Source organism: Ipomoea triloba, chromosome 15, assembly GCF_003576645.1.
Source record: "Ipomoea triloba cultivar NCNSP0323 chromosome 15, ASM357664v1".
NCBI lineage: Eukaryota > Viridiplantae > Streptophyta > Magnoliopsida > Solanales > Convolvulaceae > Ipomoea > Ipomoea triloba.
In genome coordinates, this window is record NC_044930.1 from 6,556,982 (window position 1) to 6,576,869 (window position 19,888).

The window sequence follows — 19,888 nt, forward strand, 5'->3', positions numbered from 1 at the left end:
AAATTCCTAGAAAAAAGAATTATTGAGAAGTAAAGACGCGCCTAGCAGGCACGTGCAAGACATGCAAGCACTCGCTAAGTACAGTTTGTGGGCCAAACACAACTTACATCGACACCTTTTTATTCTCTCAAAAACCGTGCAGTTATATGTATTATTAGTTTGGGTTTATTTTTTATTTTCTATTGTTTTTCTCCCTCACATTAACGGCATGTTTGGTTCGCGGAATAGGCTTGGAATGGCATAGTATTCTCGGTAATAGGCCTATTCCTTTGTTTGGTAATGCTTTCTATTCCCAGGAACAATGTTCCTAGGAATGAGCTATTACCCTTGCAAGGGTAATAGCTATTACCAGACCCCCCTTGGTATTAACCTATTCCTGAGTTCTCAGGAATAGACAAATTTTCTTATTTACTATTTTACCCTTATTTAAACTTTTTTTTATTTATTATTTTACCCTTTCCCTATGGAATAGAATTCCTATTCCTTCCAAATTCATTCCGTGAACCAAACGTGCTGTAAATGAATTGCCTCAACAAAAATAAAAATAAAAAATGAATTGCCTCAACAGAAAAAAATCTCACCGATAAACATGCTTTAAGAATGCGTTTGCTAATTGAAAAATTTAAAAATTAAAAAAACATAAACAAGATAGCATGGATAAATGAAATGCTGCGCAACTAAAACATTACAACCAAGTGTGTGCTTTAGTAGGAACACAGCACCGGCGGAAAGGGAGATGGTGGCAGCGATATTAGGTGTGTCTCAGGCGCCTAATTTTAGAAAATACCTAGGTTTGCCTTCCTTTATTGGGAGGAACAAGAGGGCGGTCTTCACGTACATTGAGGATAAGATCAGACACAGGATTGGTTCATGGAACAAGAGGTTAATATCACGGACTGGTAAGGAGGTTCTCTTGAAGAGTGTGGCTCAGTCAATGCCCACCTTTTCAATGAGTGTCTTTTTACTTCCTGATTCTGTTTGTATGTCTATTGAGAGAGCCATGAATCGGTACTGGTGGGGCTCTAGAGGAGATAAGGGGATTCATTGGAAGGCTTGGGACCGACTATGCGTTCCTAAGAAATTTGGTGGTTTGGGTTTTAAGGACCTTAAGGCTTTTAACCTGGCAATGTTAGGCAAACAAGCTTGGCGATTCCTGTCTAATCCGCACAGCCTAGTTTCTCGTTTGTACAAGGCCAGCTATTTCCCCAGGACCTCTTTCTTTGATGCTACTATTGGAGGTTGCCCCAGCTTTTGTTGGCGAAGTATAATGGCGGCCCATGAGTTAGTTTGTTCTAGAGCAAGGAGAAGGATAGGGAATGCGAATTCCACACTAATTTGGGGTCACCCTTGGCTACCGGATGATCCTGGGCCTCTCATTCAGACTGGGATGCCCCAAGCTCTTAATGGTTCGTTGGTTTCAGGATTAATTGATCCTACTACTAACATGTGGGATCAGGATATTCTACGGGATTTGTTTGACTCCACTGATGTTGACCGCATTCTGAGTGTCCACGTAAGCCCAGAGTATGAGGATTCGTGGTTTTGGGCCGGGGACCCCAGAGGATGTTACACTGTCAAAGAAGGATATAGACACATTAGGGGCGGATGTGATGCTGCCCCGGGACCTTTTAATAAGTGGTTATCTTTGTGGAAAATTAAAGTACCTCCCAAATGGAAATCTCTCCTTTGGAGAGCCCTCACTGATGTCCTACCCATCACCCCAAACTTGATTTTAAAGAGAGTAGATGTAGACCCAACATGTCCAATGTGTGGTCTTGAACATGAGAGCTTAATGCACACATTTATTTTGTGTGATTTCTCAAAGGTGGTTTGGCATGTGTCTTCTATTCCAATATCTAACTTGTTGGATGACAACTTTGGCGTCTGGTTCACTAATATCATGTCTGGTCTAACGGCTGAGCAGCTCATTGCAGCTGTGGCGGTTATAAATTTCATTTGGAGGGCCCGCAACATGGCGGTTTGGGATCGGTGCATGCCTTCGCCGCGGAGTACTTGGAGGGCGGCAGCTTCAGCGATTCAAGCGTGGCAGCAGGTGCACATGCATCAGCTGGTCGACCATGCAGCTGCTGTACACGGAGGTGCCGCCTTGTCTACTGCATCAGCACACCAGGCCGAACCTCATCACTATTGCTTTTTTGACGTCGGGTTTCTACCGTCGACAAGGAAGGCCACGGTGGGCGCAGTGTTGTTTTCTCCTGGAGGTGATTTTGTGGCGGCCTTCAATGCTCCATTACAGGACTGTTTCTCCCCATTAATGGCTGAATCAGTCGCATGTAAGGAGGTGCTTTCTTAGATTAAGGATCGGGGGTTGGTGTCGGTCGTCTTTTACACGGATTGCGTCAGCCTGCAACGTCTGCTCTCAACGGATCATACATCTCTTTATTCTTATGTTGCATTCTCTGTTAGTGCCTCAAAGGCAATTATCTCAACTTTTGAACATTGTTCGGTGAGGACGGTTCCTAGGTCTGCGAATCTAGCCGCTCACTCGCTTGCTACGTTGGCCCTTGCTCAGGCTAACTCTTTGTTTTGGGATTCTATCCCACCCGACTCTATTGCTTCTTTGATATAATATATTGCTGCTTGGTTGGTTTTCAAAAAAAACATTACAACCAGAGAAATAGGCAAATTTTAATGGAAGACTACGTCATTCAATTCGGTCTTACATAAATCACAAAACAGTCTTACATAAATCATTTTCATTTTTGGTCCTATTGTTATTGGGGCATTGCCAATTTTAGTCCACTTCATTAACTTTTGTCACATTGCGGCCAGTCTTATTTAGTCCTTGTCACTTTTAGTCCACCGTTAACATTTTTGTCAAATAACCGTCCAAAACAGGAGTATTTTGGTCTTTTCATGCTTTAATCATATCCTTCACCATTTGCAATGGTTTTCCTTACACATTTTCATCCAATGAAGAGGTCCGGCGAAAACCATGGCTTTGTAATGTGGCTCACATGGCTTTCGCTGGACCTCTTCATTGGATGAAAATGTGTAAGGAAAACAACTGCAAATGGTTAAGGAGATGACCAAAGCATGAAAAGACCAAAATTACCCCTGTTTTGGATGATCATTTAACGAAAATTTTAACGGTGGACTAAAAGTGGCAAGGACTAAATAAGACTGGCCAAATTGTGGCAAAAGTTAATGAAGTGGACTAAAATTGGCAGTGCCCCAATAACAGTAGAACCAAAAATGGAAATGACTCAATCACAAAAGTAACATGTTAACCCCTGAATTGGTGGTTGGCAATTTTTAGAACCCAACACTGAATTTGTCACCCCTTAATCTTTGTGCATGGCATTTGAATCATGTGTTATATATCTTCATCCCAAGTCTTTCTTTGTTATTTTGAATATTTATTTGTGTTGATTGTTATCTCCCTAGCTTCCACCGGTATCCCTACTCTTGTGTCTAGATACTTTTTAGGATCATGTCTAAACGGCATCCCAATGAACGATAAAAATAAATTTCTTTATTTGTTTTCCACCCAGATCATTATCTGTCCTATCAAAATACACCTTGGGTTTGAACCACGTGTCAGCACCGCCTAGATAACCCATTGCATGTTTAATACGTGCCATGAAAGAGGAAAGCACGGCATGTGTTGCATAGGGTGTCTATGCAAGCATTAAACTCACCTTAAAAGGGGGATTCGTTTTTTTATCAGAGGAAAGATAATTTATCATGAGATGAGAGTTATCTTGCAAGAGTTCAATAGCCTATTTTGCAGCATTACTACCCAATTTTTATTTATAATTGTAAGCATGATACCTTTTTTGATCCTGCGGAATTTCCTAAAATAATATATAGTTTTAAGGGAATCAATATGACAAATAAAAAAAAATGACAAATAAAATATGAATACTTTAATTAATATTTTAATTAGTTTTAGTAAATATTTAATAGATAAATGATATTGAGTTTAAAAATGAACACAAAAATTTGTCTGATACCATTTCACGTAATATGGTCTCAATAGATAAATTTGTCTTGTTTTCTACACAAAAGTTAAAAAATTTTAAAAATAAAATAAAATAGTAAATTAATAAATGGTCTCATTCAAGTATGTCTTGCATAAATCACAAAAGTGACATGTTAGCCCCCAAATTAGCGATTGGTAATCTTAGAACCCAACATTGAGTTTGTCTCTCCTTAATCTTTATGCATGACATTTGATTCATGTCTTATATATCCTCATCCCAAGTCCTTCTTTGTTATTTTGAATATTTATTTGTGTTGATTGTTATCTCCCTAGCTTCCACCGCTATCCATACTATTGTGTTTAGATATGACACTCCAGTGAACGATAAAAATAAACTTCTTTGTTTGATTTTCACCCAGATCATCAAAATAGACCTTAGGTTTGAAGCACGTGTCAGCGCTGCCTAGAAACTAGTGCATGTCTAATATAGTAATATGTGCCATGATAGGAGGAAAATGTAGCATGTGTTGCTCAGGCCGTCTATGTAAGCATTAAACTCACCTTAAACGGGCGGGGGGGGGGGGTATCAAAGGTAAGAGAATTTATCATGAGAGGAGAATTATCTTGTAAGAGTTCGATAGCTTATTTTGTAACATCACTACCCAATATTTATTTATAATTGGATGATACTTTTTATAATGCCGTGAAATTTCTAAAATAATATATGGGAATAAATATGACAAATAAACTATGAATACTTTAACTAATATTTTAATTAGTTTTAGTAAATATTTAATAGATAAATGATATTGAGTTTATAAACACAAAAACTTACCGAGTATCGTTTCACTAAGATGGTCTCAGCAGATAATTTGTCTTGTTTCGTACACAAAAGTTAAAAAAATTAAAATAAAATAAAATGAAATAAAATAATAAAATAATAAAAAGATCTCGAAAAATATCAATTTTTATAAATATAATAAAATTTATTAATTTATTACTCAAAACACCATTTAAAACTTTAAAATTCACTTATTAAAATAAAAATAAAAATATATCACATAATCAATATATTAAATATATCCTTTTACATTACATTAATGAGGGAAAAAATTGTTAGACAAAAAAAATTATTGAGTAGTGGTGACGCACCCAGCAGGCGCGTGCAAGACACGTGCTCGCTAAGTGCAGTTTTTGGGCCAAACACATCTTACACCGACACGTTTTTTTCCTCTAAAAAACTGTGCAGTCACATGTATTATCACTGTTGCAAAAATTCCCCGTCTAGGCGCTAGGCGCTTCTTGACCGAGGCGAATTGCTCCCTAGGCATCCGCCTAGGTGGTCGGTTGACTAGGCGGCCGCCTAGCGCCTAACTCGGCCGACTTAGCGGCTGACTCGATCGAATTTGGCCGAGTTAACTCGCCCAACTCGGCAGAGTTAACCGAGTTAACTCGAGCGAATCGACCTTGTTAATATTTATATATATATATATATATATATATATATATATATATATATATATATATATATATATATATATGATGATGATGATTTCCACCCAGATCATTATATGTCCTATCAAAATAGACCTTAGGTTTGAAGCACGTGTCAGCACCGCCTAGATAACCAGTGCATTATGTTTAATACGTGTCATGATAAGAGAAAAACGCGGCATGTGCTGCGCAAGCTATCTATGTAAGCATTCAACTCACCTTAAAATGGTTTTTTTTTTTAATTTTAATTTTCTAGCAGAGGAAAGAGAATTTATCATCATAGGGGAGTTATCTTGTAAGAGTTTTGATAGTGTTAATTCAGGTATAGATACCAATCACAATACGATACGTTCGAGGTTTGTCGGACCCACAAACTGTTCTCAAGTGCTTGGGGAGCATACTAATGATGAGAGATCAGAACTCTTAAGGATAATCCAGGATAACCGGTCAAAAGTCCTCTAACCGCATTAAATGCGGGTATTCATATAGTAGGTGGGGGAGCAGCTTCCACGTGCTTGGCATGCTGGGCACGTGGAGGACATGCACTAATGCGTTTTATTCTGAGTTATAACCGTACACGTGTCGCGAGATTACTTTATACTCTTAGGGAAATGGTTGCATTTAAGACTAAGGCATTGAGACCAGGTCGAGCTCATACTTTGGGGAGGGGTTTATCGAGACTGGAGTCCTTCAGAAAGTCGGTTATTGAATACGGTCGGGAAGAGTTTATGTCCGATCGGTGTAAGCCGAGTAAAATACCGATTTACTGGACCTTGAATTACCGACCATACATCACGATACTCAAGGGATATTCCCCTTCAAGTTTGATAGTTTATTTTGCAATATCACTACTCAATTTTTATTTATAATTGTAAACATGATACCTTTTTTTATACTGTGAAATTTCCTAAAATAATATATACTTTTAAGGGAATAAATATGACGGATAAAATATGAGTACTTCAACTAATATTTTAATTAGTTTTAGTAAATATTTAATAGGTAAATGATATTGAGTTTAATGATGAGCACAAAAACTTACCTTGTACTATTTCAGGTAAGATGGTCTCAACAGATAATTTGTCTTATTTTCTACACAAAAGTTAAAAATTATTAAAATAAAAATAAAAATATATCACATAATCAATATATTAAATATATCCTTTTAATTTTTTTTGATAGGGAGAATTGTTTTTCAAGATCTGTAAATGGGTGGGTTAAAGTGTTTCGGCTATAAATATGAGGGGGGTCAAGCGAAATTCTCATCCTCTGATATCTACTGCTGCGATTCTGAAAATCCCAAACCCCTCTACTCTCCACCGCTCCTCATTCTTGAAGCTTCAAACTTTAGCAAGCGGTGGCTTCGATAAGGTGAAATTCCAAACCTCTCTAATTCAATTCATTTCGTTGCCACTTTGTTCTTCAATATTTCGTTTTTTTTTCACAGATCTTTAACTCCTAGTTGCTACGCTGATGATTTACCTTGTTATTTTCTCCTTCTTTGTTCCCAAATCCATTAGTCCCAGTTGGTACTCTCGATTTGCCTTCTTGCTGAGGAATTCTTGAGCTTTTTCGCGATTGACATTTGGGTAACATGGTAAGCTTTCATTCAATTCTTGAATTAATAGAAAAGAAAGGGGAAAAAACTGAAATTTTCTTGACTCTAGAATGTGGGCAGTGATTTTTTATTTTTATTTTTTTAATTTGTTTCTCAGATACTAGCGGATTGGTCGAATTTGCCTGTTGAACTTTTGGGGTTAATTGCGGATAGGCTTCATTTTGCTTTAGATTATGTGAGGTTTGGTATGGTATGTCGGCCATGGAGGAGGGTTGTTGTTGAAAAAGGGTATTCTTCACCCTCATTTCTTCCATGGCTGATGCTATCTCAGAAGATTAACTCAGAGTTACGCGGGGTGTGTTATCCGTATAAACATAGGAGCTTTTATCTTTACTTGCCAGAGCTTAATAATAAGCGCTGCTGGGGATCCCCTTTTGGTTGGGTTGTCACTCTTGACTCTGATTTTCAATTGGGGTTACTGAATCCGTTATCGAGGGCACAACTGATGCTCCCACCCCTGCGAAAATGCCCGAATTTGAAGAACATGGATTGTGGTGCGAAGAGATTTCGCAATAGTTTTGTGTACAAAGCAGCCTTGTCGTCGAGCCCGTTGTGTTTGGATTTTGTAGTTCTGGCTATCTATTCTGACAATGAGAAGATGGCGATACTAAAGGGGGGTAGTCATACTTGGACTCCGTTGGAATGCTGCCCGGGTTATGTTGATGATGCGATTTGTTTTCGAGGGATAGTGTATATCGTGAGCAGTTTGGGCGAGATTGTGATTTGTGATTGCCAAGGCAGCGTTTTGCAGAACATAATTTTCACGCCATTGGTGGACGAGGTCCCGAAGACAAACTTCATTTCTGCATATCTCGTCGAAATAGATGGGCAGGTATATGTTCTTTGCAGATTCATGTCCGATACAAGAAACACCGGTACTCCTTTCCGTCCTTACATGAGGACGAGGCGCTTCGATGTTTACAAGCTGGACCTAGGCAACGGGAAATGGTACGAAGTAGTAGAATCGTTGGGCAACTGGTCGATCTTTGTAGGCACCAACTACTCCTTCTCAATATGCACCAACGAACACCCGGAATGCGAAAGTAATTGCATATACTTCACCGATGACTACTCAGGCGTGTCGCACAACACCCCTACCGGCTACGATATGGGCGTTTACAATCTCGAGACTCAGAAGATACAATGGCTTGCTCAGGACGATCTCTCGGTGTTTTCATTCTCTGTACCCGTATGGTTCAAACCAAGTTTACCCTAGTCTTCATTACCCGGCTCCTCTATCGTTTTACCGTGTAGACTGTATATTACTAGCCAAAAAACTGGCCTTTACATGCATGATGACTCTGCTTAATCCTGGATTTGTTGTAACTTTGAAGCTGAATAATGTGTTTTGTATTTTGTGGCAAAAATGTGTGTTGATAATATTGTGCTGTATTTTGTGAAATTGTAAAACAGGAATGGTGGATATAGTTAGGTACAAGAGATGGCAACAAGAAGATGTTTCCGATAAAACCAGTCACATTTATGTATACAAAACCTAACTCTGCAATCTTAGCCAGAAGAATGGGAATGCAAAGATTGTCATTCGACTTCTTAAAGTGATGAATCTGTCAGTCAATACCAATGAACTTTGCAACACACTCACACACAAAATGGAACTGGTAGTTTTTGAGCTTCGGATTAGTCTGATGTAAAATGAGAAATCTAATATATCAAACAAAAATTAGAGCTTAAGATTAGTCTGATGTAAAATGAGAAATCTAATATATCAAACAAAAATCGGAGCTTAAGATTAGTCCAACGGCTCAAGTTAGAACTAGTAGTTCTGGAGCTTAGGATCAAACAAAAATTGGAACTTAGAAATATTCTGGTGGCGTAAAATAAAATTGGAGCTTAGAATTAGTTCGGCGGCATAAGTTATAACTAGTAGTTCTGGAGCTTAGGATCAAACATAACTAGTAGTTCTGGAGCTTTAGATTAGTCTGATGACGTAAGTTTCCGGAACTTAAGATCCCGAACTTAAGATTAGTCCGATGATGTAAGTTAGAACCAAACAAAAATGGTAGACAGTGGAACCTTGCAAACTTTTATAAAGGACTTAAGGACACCTCTCCATTAATATAAATATCTTGAAAAGGAGTTGTAATATATTGTTTCTTAAGGTCATTTCTTGATTGCAAGTTACAACCTAGAGGTCCAATGAAAGTTCCTGAAGGCCTAATTAACAAAGCCCGATATCCAAAAGGGGTTGGTTCAAGGTTATTAGAACTTGGAGACCCAATAAAATAATTCAAGAACAATTTAATTTCCTTCAAATAATGTGTAAAGGAGTCCAAGGAGGCCCAAACATATGATGGCATGAAGCTCAACTCCATGGCTCCATTTTGGCAGTCTAATCACAAAGCTAAGTTGACTAAGTCATAATTAATGATTTGTCTCTTCCTCTTCATCTCCTTCCTAATACCAATTATTCTCTTGTTGTCATCTGCGCATACACATACACATACATTAATCAATCATCGGATCGGTTTATGCTAAACAAAGTAGACTTAATTAATTAAACTAACAACATTTTCTTAATTAGGCTGACGTAAATCCGTGTAAACCCACCTCATCCTACCCTTTTCAAACACCTAACATATATATTCCCTTCATTTTAAACTATATTTTGAACTAGCAAATAAACCTGTCACCTTCTCCATTGTTGACCTTCAAAATAAAAAAACAAAACCTTAGCAAAGCCCCAACAGAGAAAGAGAAAGGTAGTTAGCTGAGCTGGATCTCATGGGACATGAGAGTAGAGCAACCTTGACGGAGGAGTACGAGGTGAAAGATGTCCTCGGCCGCGGCGGCTTCTCCGTGGTGCGCCGGGGAATCCGCAGGAGCGGCGACGGCGAGGGGGAGCAGGTGGCGATCAAGACTCTGCGGCGGTTCGGGCCGTGCAGGCCGCCGGAGAGGAAGCTCTCCGGCCTGCACGCGTCGTCCAAACACGTCTTGGTATCGGAGTCGTTGCTCACCAACGAGCTGCTGGTGATGCGGAAGATCGTGGAGGACGTGTCACCGCATCCCAACGTCATCCACTTGTACGACGTCTGCGAGGACGCCGCCGGCGTCCACCTCATACTCGAGCTCTGCTCCGGCGGCGAACTCTTCGATCGGATTGTGGCTCAGGAGAGGTATATATAATATATATATACATATATATATATATATATATATATATATATATATATATATATATATATATGCGTTGCACAATTTTTAAGTTCATAACTCTATAATTACTTATTATTATAAGAGAAATTTAGATTTATAGTATTTGTTTTATACTGGAAAAAAGTCTGACTCAGAACTCTTTAATATGATGTGATGCATATAGTAGTAGTGAAAATGTGAAATGATTTTTGAAAAGGTATAATGAGGCAAGAGCGGCAAAGGTGGTGGGGCAGATAGCGAAAGGGCTAGAGGCTTTACACAACGCCAACATTATTCACAGGGATTTGAAGCCGGAGAACTGCTTGTTCTTGAGCAGTGATGAAAGTTCTCCCTTGAAGATCATGGATTTCGGGCTGAGCTCCGTCGAGGATTTCACCGATCCCGTCGTCGGACTGTTCGGTTCCATTGATTACGTCTCGCCGGAGGCTCTTTCCCGGGACAAAATCACGGCCAAGAGTGATATATGGTCACTCGGTGTTATCCTCTATATCATGCTTTCAGGGTATATATATATATGTTCATATCACTCTCCTTTTTATCATATATAGCTAGGGTAGGAATAGTCTCTGATCTAACACAAGTTAACATTACAGATATCCGCCTTTCTTCTCTCATAATAATCGACAAAAGCAACAAATGATCATAAGTGTAAGTATTTTCTTCTTCATTTAATTTAAGATAAGATATTCCTAGCTTTAATTTGTTATATAATTTGATGTGCGTGGTTACGTTGCAGGGAGAATTCAGCTTTGATGAGAAAACCTGGAAAAACATTTCTTCCTCCGCGAAGCAGTTGATTTCCAGTCTTCTGTCTGTTAACCCTAACATGCGCCCAACTGCTCGCGAGGTGCTATATTTGGAATCCATATAATGCATGCCATTAATGGAATTATGGATCGGAGTATTGATTTCTGATTAGAATACATTTTGGTGATGTGTGTAGATTGTTGAGCATCCATGGGTGACAGGGGCACTAGCGAAGCAGGATGAGATGGACGCGGAGGTAGTGTCTCGGCTGCAGAGCTTCAACGCGAGGCGGAAGTTCCGCGCGGCGGCTATGGCCAGCGTTCTCAGCAGCAGCTTCTCCTTGAGAACTAAGAAGCTCAAGAGTTTAGTTGGTTCCTACGACCTCAAGCCGGAAGAGCTAGAGAATCTCAGCCAGAATTTTAAGAAAATGTAAGTCGATCATCTCATCGTTCCTCCTCCGATCCATCTCCCTGACTTAGGTCAAAAACAGTTGAGTTTAACAGCGGCAGCCAAGTGCAGATGCATAAACGGAGAAAATGCGTCGTTGTCGGAGTTCGAGGAGGTGCTCAAGGCCATGGAGATGTCGTCGCTGGTCCCTCTGGCTGCCAGGATATTCGATTTGTTCGACAATAATCGCGACGGCACCGTTGACATGAGAGAGATCATCGGAGGCTTCTCCAGCCTCAAATACTCACAGGGCGACGATGCTCTCCGCCTCTGTTTCCAGGTCTCTCTTACTTTCATCCTCTTCAACTTTTGCTAAATTTCGTTTCCATTAATCCACAAAATTTGTGCATTGATTTTGTCAGATGTATGATACTGATCGATCGGGATGCATTAGCAAGGAAGAAGTAGCATCCATGCTCAGAGTAAATTCCATTTTGATCAGCTTTTTGAGATTCAGGCAAACCCTAATAAATTCCTCACATATTCTTATTACCTTCCAAATTACACGTGCAGGCACTTCCCGACGATTGTCTTCCGGTGGACATCACGGAGCCGGGAAAACTGGACGAAATATTCGATCTAATGGATGCTAACAGCGACGGAAAAGTCACATTCGACGAATTTAAAGCTGCAATGCAGAGAGATAGCTCCCTCCAAGATGTAGTCCTCTCCTCCCTTCGCCCAAATTGAAATGTGTACGTGATGACTCCCATCACCATTTTCGTTGCTAATTAATGAATCTGTGACGAACAGGACAATAATTCTTATTGTCACAAAGTTGAGTTCTAATGCATGTGGAGTCATGAAGACATGAAACAACTTCTTTTACTGCTTGAAAATCGTTACATTGAAAACTTGAAAACAGTTAGCTTTCTACCGCGTCATGAATCTTATTGCATATTTTTCAACTTCAAATGGATAAAATCACTGATTTGAAGAGTAGTTTTGGAAGCTTCAGATAGACTTGAAATCCATTTTCTAAAAATAGTATACATTATTCATATTCTACATGAGGGCTTAGCATTTCTATAGCATTTGATGAATCCGCTATCTCTAGCTAATTTCCCTAGTTTACAAAAAAATATTGACAATGAAATCAGCAAACAAGAAATTGCTGATTTCTCCATCCTTGATGCAATGAAGCTGAGGAGCACCGGTTTGAAGTGACTGATACAAGCAAAGCATTCTGGAGTTGTGTGCTTACACCTCGGGTAAGTAATGAAATGATGTACTTCATCAACACTGCATCGCATGGTAATGTAATAGGTCCGTCGCTTGGAAGCCCAAATTCTTCTTCTGACATTTCTAAGAGTTGTCTGATAATCTTGTTGTCGAGAAAAGATAGGGGGATAACAAACCGCTTTTGGTCAGCTGTGTAGATAACAAAATGGCCTTTGTTAACTGCCGATGATGTACTGCAACTATCTACCTCCTCATTCTGTTTTGAAAACGAAATCCTTCTCCTTCTGATTGCAACAAATTTCTGCCATTTGTGTGCCATCTTGATGAGTTTATTGAGACTGATCATTGTGACTGCTTTTGGAGAGAACGGAAATGATAAGATTTTGTAGAGAGAACTTTAAGAACGGGATGAATTGCTATTGTTTGATGATGAAAATTCATATGCAAGTGATGTATATATTTATATGGAGGAGGTCCAAGACAGGCTTTATGTGGAGGATAGGATTTCTTAGCTTGTTGAAAAATCAGGGAAGGCATACCCATATGCTATACTTAAGGGAATGGGACCTTTATGTTGTGTAACAACAGATAGTTGTGATATATATATTCAATGTATCAACTTAATTGGTTCTGAAATCTTGGCTTTGCAGAAGACATGATGAATAGAAATATGTCAAATCCGGCAAAGGATTTTGTGAACATCTTACTGATATTTTTGGAGACTTGTCTGTGGTTTGGCAGGTCATCAAAAGCTGTCCAGTTATACAAACCACAGAAAGTGTAGCGGCCCGTATAAGTTAACCAGGGAATATGAAACTTGTACTGGCATTAGATATGGGACCTTTCAACTGTGGAAATGGCTAATTCAGAGATGATAATTCTGCTGTTTGAATTTAAAGGGCCCTTTTTGTGCCATAAAATCTCACCAAAACTGAAGGGACTCCAAAGCTTCAGAATAAGAGTCCTCAGAAAAATCAAAGATGTCACCACAACACAAAGGGCCCATATCACTTTCTTGCACATGCTTCTGCCTTTATTTCCAGATTGAAATGAATATACATAAATCACTTCTTTATGTATTTTAGTTCATTGTCAACCACAATCAATTCATCCCTAACTTTAAGTCTCTACAATACCTTAATCACTCTTTTTTTTCTCTTGACCATTAAGCATTTAAATTCAACCTTTGTGTAAATGGGGAAAAGGGTCCCATTAGTTCTTCGTCCACTTCATACTAACCACAGAACATGCAGCAGAAGTTAACAACAGGATACTAAACCATAATACCTTCTCTTTGGGTTGCTAAGAATATTAGGCATTAGGTATTGTGGACAATGATGAACCATAAAAAAGTAGTTCAATTTAACCCTTTATACAAACTACAAAGATACAGCTTAGAAGTTACTGAGATCTCACAGAATAAAGCCAGGGATTCCTAAGATTGTGTGTGTGTGTGTGTGTGTGTGTGTGTGTGTTTTGTTTGTTTGTTTGTTTTTTTTTTTTTTTTTTTTTGGCAAAGCCTAAGATTGGTTATGTTCTTGAGTATACCTTATTAGCTGTCTGATGTACTAAATATCATTTGCAGAGGACCCCCAATCTTATAAGTATTTTCATTGATAATTAATGAATTTGTAATGAACATGACAAGAATTTTTCATTGTAAGAGTTCTGTTGCAGTATTGTCACAAAGTCTAGCTCTAAAGCATGTTGAGTCATGAAACAACTTCTTTTAGTGCCTCAAAAATTGTTATATAGAAAACTTGAAATCTACATGTACTAAGCTACATTTAGTGGTTTTCAAAAAAAAAAAAAAAAAAGCTACATTTAGTTTGTTATCATTTACAAAGATTTTAAAAAGTGCTGACAATCAAGTCAGAAAACGGCCAATTGCTGGTTCCTCCCTTCTTGATATAAAACTGAGGAGCAACGACTCGAAGTAACTGAAAGAAGCAAAGCATTCTGAAGCTCGTCTCTTGCACCGTGGGAGAGAAGAGATATGATGTACTCCAAGAAGATTGCATCACACGGCAACGTAATTGGTCCATCACTTGGAAGCCCGAATTCTTCTTCAGACATCATTAATAGTTGCCTGATGATTTCGTTGTCAAGAAAAGCTAGGGGAACCACAAACCGCTTTTGGTCAGCTGTGTAGAGCACAAAATGCCCCTTGCTAACCACAGACGATGTACTACAACCGTCTGTGCCCTTGTTTTGCTTTGGAAAGGAAATCCTCCTCCTCCTGATGGCAGCAAATGTCTGCCATTTCTTGGCCAACTTGATGAGCTTCTTGGGACTGATCATGGTGTTTTTTTAGAGATCGAGTTTTTCAGAGAGAGCTTAATGTATGGGATGAAATGCTAATATGCTTGTGATGAAAATGTAGAAGGCATAGATATATTTATATTGAGGAGCTGAGGGTGGAGATAGGCTTTAAGTTTGCTCAAAATCAGGTTAAGGCACAACCATGTGCCACTGACTCATATGGGACCTTAGTGAAGGGAACTGTTCTGATTTCTACTTATAAATCTGTGAACATCTTAGTGATATTTCAAGGGACTTGTCTGTGGTTTACCAGACAGAGAACACAAGAACTGTGGCTATTAGGCATTTAGGCTTACACATTTTTATGAATCTCCTAAATGAGAATATCTGTGGCTCTAAGAATTTGAAATAACCTACTCTAATAAAAGAATCTGTTCTTTCTGTTATCCCAAACCTGCTCTAGTGTTAACATACTTATGGAGTTATCGATGAAGAACTAATTTTTTTGTACAGTGCAGTAAACCGGCCATTATTGACAGTAAATATTTCTAGCTTGTTCATTCCTCTCCAAAAAAAATTAAAAAAGAGGGAAAAGGTGTTATTGTCAGTAACATAAAGCTTTATATTAAGGGCGGGGCAAAAATCTGTTAATTTAGACCTCCTGCAAAGGTAAATTAAGATAGGATGCCCAAAAGAGTTTAGTAGAGTAATCAATTGTGTTAATTTGTCTGCAATAAGACCTGATGGCTAGTGACTTTAGTTTGCAGTTAGTTTTGCACTATGTTGTATAGAGAGTTATATTTGACCTCAAGTTTTCAGCTTTAGTTTCTACTGTGTCATGAATCTTATTTCATATTTATCTAACTTCAAAGGGATAAAATCATGAAAGAACCACAGATTTGTAGAAGAAGTTATGAAAGCTTCAAATAGACTTGAAATTACTTTTCTGAGAAGAGTATACTATTGATGAATCAGCTATCTCTAACTTTCTATTGTTTACAAAAAAGATATTCAGCAAATAAAAAATGGTTGATTTCTCCATCTTTGATGCAATGAAGCTGAGGAGCACCGGTTTGAAGTTACTGAAACAAGCAAAGCATTCTGGAGTTGTGTGCTTACACCTCGGCTAAGTAGCGAAATGATGTACTTCATCAACACTGCATCGCAGGGTAATGTAATAGGTCCATCACTTGGAAGTCCAAATTCTTCTTCTGACATTTCTAAGAGTTGTCTGATGATTTTGTTGTCAAGAAATGATAGGGGAATAACAAACCGCTTTTGGTCAGCTGTGTAGATAACAAAATGGCCTTTGCTAACTGCTGATGATGTACTGCAACTATCTACTTCCTCGTTCTGTTTTGGAAACGGAATCCTTTTCCTTCTGATTGCCACAAATTTCTGCCATTTCTTGGCCATGTTGATGAGTTTCTTGGAACTGATCATAGTGATGGGTTTTAGAGATTATGAGAGAAGAAGTGCAATAAGATTTTGTAAAGAGACTTTAGAGTGTGGGATGATTAAAATTCATTTGCAAGTGATATATATAGAATTTCTTGTTGAAAATCAGGGAAGAGTACTTAAGGAAATGGGGCCTTTATGTTGTGTACCAACACATAGTTGTGATATATATTCAATGTATCAACTTAATTGGTTCTGAAATCTTGGCTTCTGCAGAAGACACAATGAAAAGAAATGTTTCAAATCCTTAAAGGAATTTGTGAACATCTTACTGATATTTCTGGAAACTTGTCCGTGGTTTGGTGTGGATGTGAAAAGTCCGTCCAGTTATACAAACCACAGAACATGTAGCGACCTGTACGGGTCAACCAGAGGACGGGGGAATACACAAATTGTGGATATGGCTAATTCTGCTATTTGGAGAAAGAACTTAAAGGGCCCTATTAGTGCATTAAAAGCCTCAGAAAAAATATAAGATGTCCCTTCATGTTGTAAATCCAGATAGCAGAATGGAAGAATCATATTGTCCTTAGTAAGCGTCCACAACCATACAATGACTTGTGTTGCACAAATAGCCTTCTGATCTATCTCACCACAACACAAAGGGCCCATCTCACTTATTGCACATGCTTCTGCCTACTTTCCTTTATTTCCAGAATGAAATGAATATAAATAAATCAATTCTTTATACATTTTAGTTCATCATCAACCACTAGCAATTCATCCCTATCTTTAAACTCTCTAGAATACCTTATTCACTCTTCTCCCTATATCACTTCTCCAAACATAAACACCATGATAAGTTCCAAGAAGCTCATCAAGTTGGCTAAGAGATGGCAGAAGTTTGTTGCCATTAGAAGGAAGAGGATTTCGTTTCCTGGGAACAACAATGATGCAGAAAGTTGCAGTGCGTCATCTGCGATTAGCAAAGGTCACTTTGCGATCTACACAGCTGATCAAAAGCGGTTTGTTGTTCCCCTTGTTTTTCTTGACAATGAAATCATCAGACAACTTCTACTGATATCTGAAGAAGAATTTGGTCTTCCAAGTGATGGTCCTATTACATTGCCATGTGATGCAGTCTTCATGGAGTACATTATTTCGGTTCTTAGCCAAGGCATAGGCGTAGAACTCCAGAATGCTTTGCTCACATCAGTTACTTCAAATCGGTGTTCCTCAACCTCAATGCATCAAGGATGGAGAGATCAGCAATTTCTCGTCTGCTAACATGGCTGTCAAACCTTTTTTTTTCTTTGAAAAATGACTCAAACTTAGTTGTAAATTAATTCATTGTGCAATGCAGAAGAGCATTATAGTGTAAATTTCGAAGATTAATTCATTATAGAGCTTTCAAAATTTCCGGCATTTTTTTTCCAGTTCATACAAACAACAAAACATGCAGCAGATCCCATGGTGTACTCCATGAAAATTTCATCAAATTTGACAAATGAAAAGCTACAATGCAGAGAGATAGCTCCCTCCAAGATGTTAATCCCTCCTCCCTTCTTCCAAATTGATTGTTCGTTTGATTCCCATTCTAGTCTAAGAAATGAGTAATGATTCCCATCGGCCTTTTCATCACTAGTTAATGAATTTGTGAAAAATAAGAGTTTGGTTGCAGTGATTGTCACAAAGTCCAGCTCTAATGCATTTTGAGTCATGAAGAAATGAAACAACCACTTTTAGTTCCTTGAAAATCATCATATATTCATTTTGGAAACTGAAAGCTAGATTTACTAAGCTATATTTATTTACAAAAATTTTTTAAAAAATGCTGACAAACACGTCAGAAAACAGCCATTGATAGTAAATAGTTCATGTTCATTCCTTTAAAAAAATGGAACAAAAAAGGGAAAAGGCTTTGGATCAATAAGTTTAAGTAAATCTTGTTAAGTATTTCTCCTTGTCAAAATGAATTTAAAGATAGGGAAAAGACTTTGAATCACTTAATTTAAGTTCAGCAACATAATCCTTATGTTAAGGGAAGACAACATATCGGATACTTCAAAAGAGTGATCAATTGTGTTAATTTGGTTGCAGTCAAGGCACTATGCTATATAGCAAGTTATATTTGACCTCATGTTTGCAGCTTTCTACTGTATCATGAATCTTATTGCTTATCTATCCAATTTCCAAGGAATAAAATCACGAAAAAAAACCACTGATTTGTAGAAATTGAAGTTTTGAAAGCTTCAAATAGATTTAAAATTAATTTTCTGAAAACGATATATATACTATTCCATATGATGGCTTAGAATTGCTACAACATTTGAATTTAATGAATCAACTATCTCTAACTCTGTCATTTACAAATAAATAGTGGCATTGCAGTCATCAGCAAATTAGTAATGGCTGATTTCTCCATCCTTGATGCAATGAAGCCGAGGAACATCGGTTTGAAGTTACTGATACAAGTAAAGCATTCTGGAGTTCTGTGCTTACACCTCTGCTAAGTAGTGAAATGATGTACTTCATGAACACTGCATCACATGGTAAAGTAATAGGTCCATCACTTGGAAGCCCAAATACTTCTTCTGACATTTCTAAGAGTTGTCTGATAATCTTGTTGTCGAGAAAAGATAGGGGAATAACAAACCGCTTTTGGTCAGCTGTGTAGATAACAAAATGGCCTGCCGATGATGTACTGCAACTATCTACTTCCTCGTTCTGTTTTGGAAATGAAACCCTTTTCCTTCTGATTGCCACAAATTTCTGCCATTTCTTGGCCATGTTGATGAGTTTCTTGGAACTGATCATAGTGATGGCTTTTGGAGATTGTGAGAAAAGAAAGTAATAAGATTTTGTAGAGAGACCTTAAGAGTATGAGATTAATTGCTAGAGTGGGATGATTAAAATTCATTTGCAAGTGATATATATAATGAGGAGCTGAGGCTAGAAATGTGGTGGATAGAATTTCTTTTTGAAAATCAGGGAAGAGTACTTAAGGAAATGGGACCTTTATGTTGTGTACCAACAGATAGCTGTGATATATATTCAACGTATCAACTTAATTGGTTCTGAAATCATGGCTTCTGCAGAAGACACAATGAAAGGAAATGTGTCAAAACCAGCAAAGCAATTTGCGAACATCTTACTGATATTTCTGGAGACTTGTCTGTGGTTTTGCGTGGATGTGCAAAAGCTGTCTAGTTATACAAACCACGGAACATGTAGCGACCTGTACGGGTTAACCAGAGGACGAGGGAATACGCAAATTGCACTAGCATTAGATATGGGAGGTTTGAATTGTGGATATGGCTAATTCTGGTGTTTGGAGAAAGAACTTAAAGGGCCCTATTAGTGCCTTAATAGCCTCAGAAAAAAATATAAGATGTCCCTTCATGTTGTTAATCCAGATAGCAGACTGGAAGAATCATATTGCCCTTTGTGCTTCCACAATCATACAATGACTTGTATTGCACAAATAGCCATCTCACCACAACACAATGGGCCCATCTCACTTACTTCCACATGCTTCTGCTTTCCATTCTTTCCAGATTGAAATGAATATAAATAAATCAATTCTTCATTCATTTTAGTTCATCATCAACCACTAGCAA

At 38.2% G+C, this 19,888-nt stretch overlaps 7 protein-coding genes across 9 annotated transcripts; 3 read left to right on the plus strand and 4 right to left on the minus strand.

Annotated features, from left to right (window-relative positions):
- Window positions 1-6,693: 6,693 nt before the first annotated feature.
- On the plus strand, window positions 6,694-8,493 carry LOC116005991 (putative F-box protein At1g65770). Of its 3 annotated transcripts, none has more exons than XM_031246234.1 (3): window positions 6,694-6,811; window positions 6,997-7,037; window positions 7,156-8,493. In XM_031246234.1, the coding sequence occupies exons 2-3, from the start codon at window positions 7,035-7,037 to the stop codon at window positions 8,272-8,274; spliced, it is 1,122 nt and encodes a 373-aa protein (XP_031102094.1). In that variant the 5' UTR covers window positions 6,694-6,811; window positions 6,997-7,034; the 3' UTR covers window positions 8,275-8,493. The 3 variants fall into 3 exon arrangements, with proteins under 3 accessions (XP_031102094.1, XP_031102096.1, XP_031102095.1); XM_031246236.1 differs by having other exon boundaries at window positions 6,722-6,811; window positions 6,961-7,037; XM_031246235.1 differs by having other exon boundaries at window positions 6,723-6,811; window positions 6,888-7,037.
- A 1,211-nt stretch (window positions 8,494-9,704) lies between these two features.
- Window positions 9,705-12,304, plus strand: LOC116006249 (calcium and calcium/calmodulin-dependent serine/threonine-protein kinase-like). The gene is made up of 8 exons (XM_031246550.1): window positions 9,705-10,192; window positions 10,429-10,734; window positions 10,826-10,880; window positions 10,969-11,079; window positions 11,176-11,408; window positions 11,499-11,706; window positions 11,789-11,848; window positions 11,940-12,304. The coding sequence occupies exons 1-8, from the start codon at window positions 9,801-9,803 to the stop codon at window positions 12,114-12,116; spliced, it is 1,542 nt and encodes a 513-aa protein (XP_031102410.1). The 5' UTR covers window positions 9,705-9,800; the 3' UTR covers window positions 12,117-12,304.
- Window positions 12,305-12,522: 218 nt separating this feature from the next.
- On the minus strand, window positions 12,523-12,927 carry LOC116006885 (auxin-responsive protein SAUR68-like). Its single transcript, XM_031247390.1, has one exon. It carries the CDS (start codon window positions 12,925-12,927, stop codon window positions 12,523-12,525), a length of 405 nt encoding a protein of 134 aa, XP_031103250.1.
- A 1,388-nt stretch (window positions 12,928-14,315) lies between these two features.
- LOC116007512 (auxin-responsive protein SAUR68-like) lies at window positions 14,316-15,069 on the minus strand. Its single transcript, XM_031248214.1, has one exon. The coding sequence runs from the start codon at window positions 14,907-14,909 to the stop codon at window positions 14,481-14,483; it is 429 nt and encodes a 142-aa protein (XP_031104074.1). The 5' UTR covers window positions 14,910-15,069; the 3' UTR covers window positions 14,316-14,480.
- A 743-nt stretch (window positions 15,070-15,812) lies between these two features.
- LOC116007473 (auxin-responsive protein SAUR68-like) lies at window positions 15,813-16,329 on the minus strand. Its single transcript, XM_031248148.1, has one exon. The coding sequence runs from the start codon at window positions 16,311-16,313 to the stop codon at window positions 15,882-15,884; it is 432 nt and encodes a 143-aa protein (XP_031104008.1). The 5' UTR covers window positions 16,314-16,329; the 3' UTR covers window positions 15,813-15,881.
- Window positions 16,330-17,053: 724 nt separating this feature from the next.
- Window positions 17,054-17,693, plus strand: LOC116007445 (auxin-responsive protein SAUR68-like). The gene has a single exon (XM_031248117.1). The coding sequence runs from the start codon at window positions 17,124-17,126 to the stop codon at window positions 17,553-17,555; it is 432 nt and encodes a 143-aa protein (XP_031103977.1). The 5' UTR covers window positions 17,054-17,123; the 3' UTR covers window positions 17,556-17,693.
- Window positions 17,694-18,662: 969 nt separating this feature from the next.
- On the minus strand, window positions 18,663-19,058 carry LOC116006888 (auxin-responsive protein SAUR68-like). Its single transcript, XM_031247393.1, has one exon. The coding sequence runs from the start codon at window positions 19,056-19,058 to the stop codon at window positions 18,663-18,665; it is 396 nt and encodes a 131-aa protein (XP_031103253.1).
- Between the last annotated feature and the right edge of the window lie 830 nt (window positions 19,059-19,888).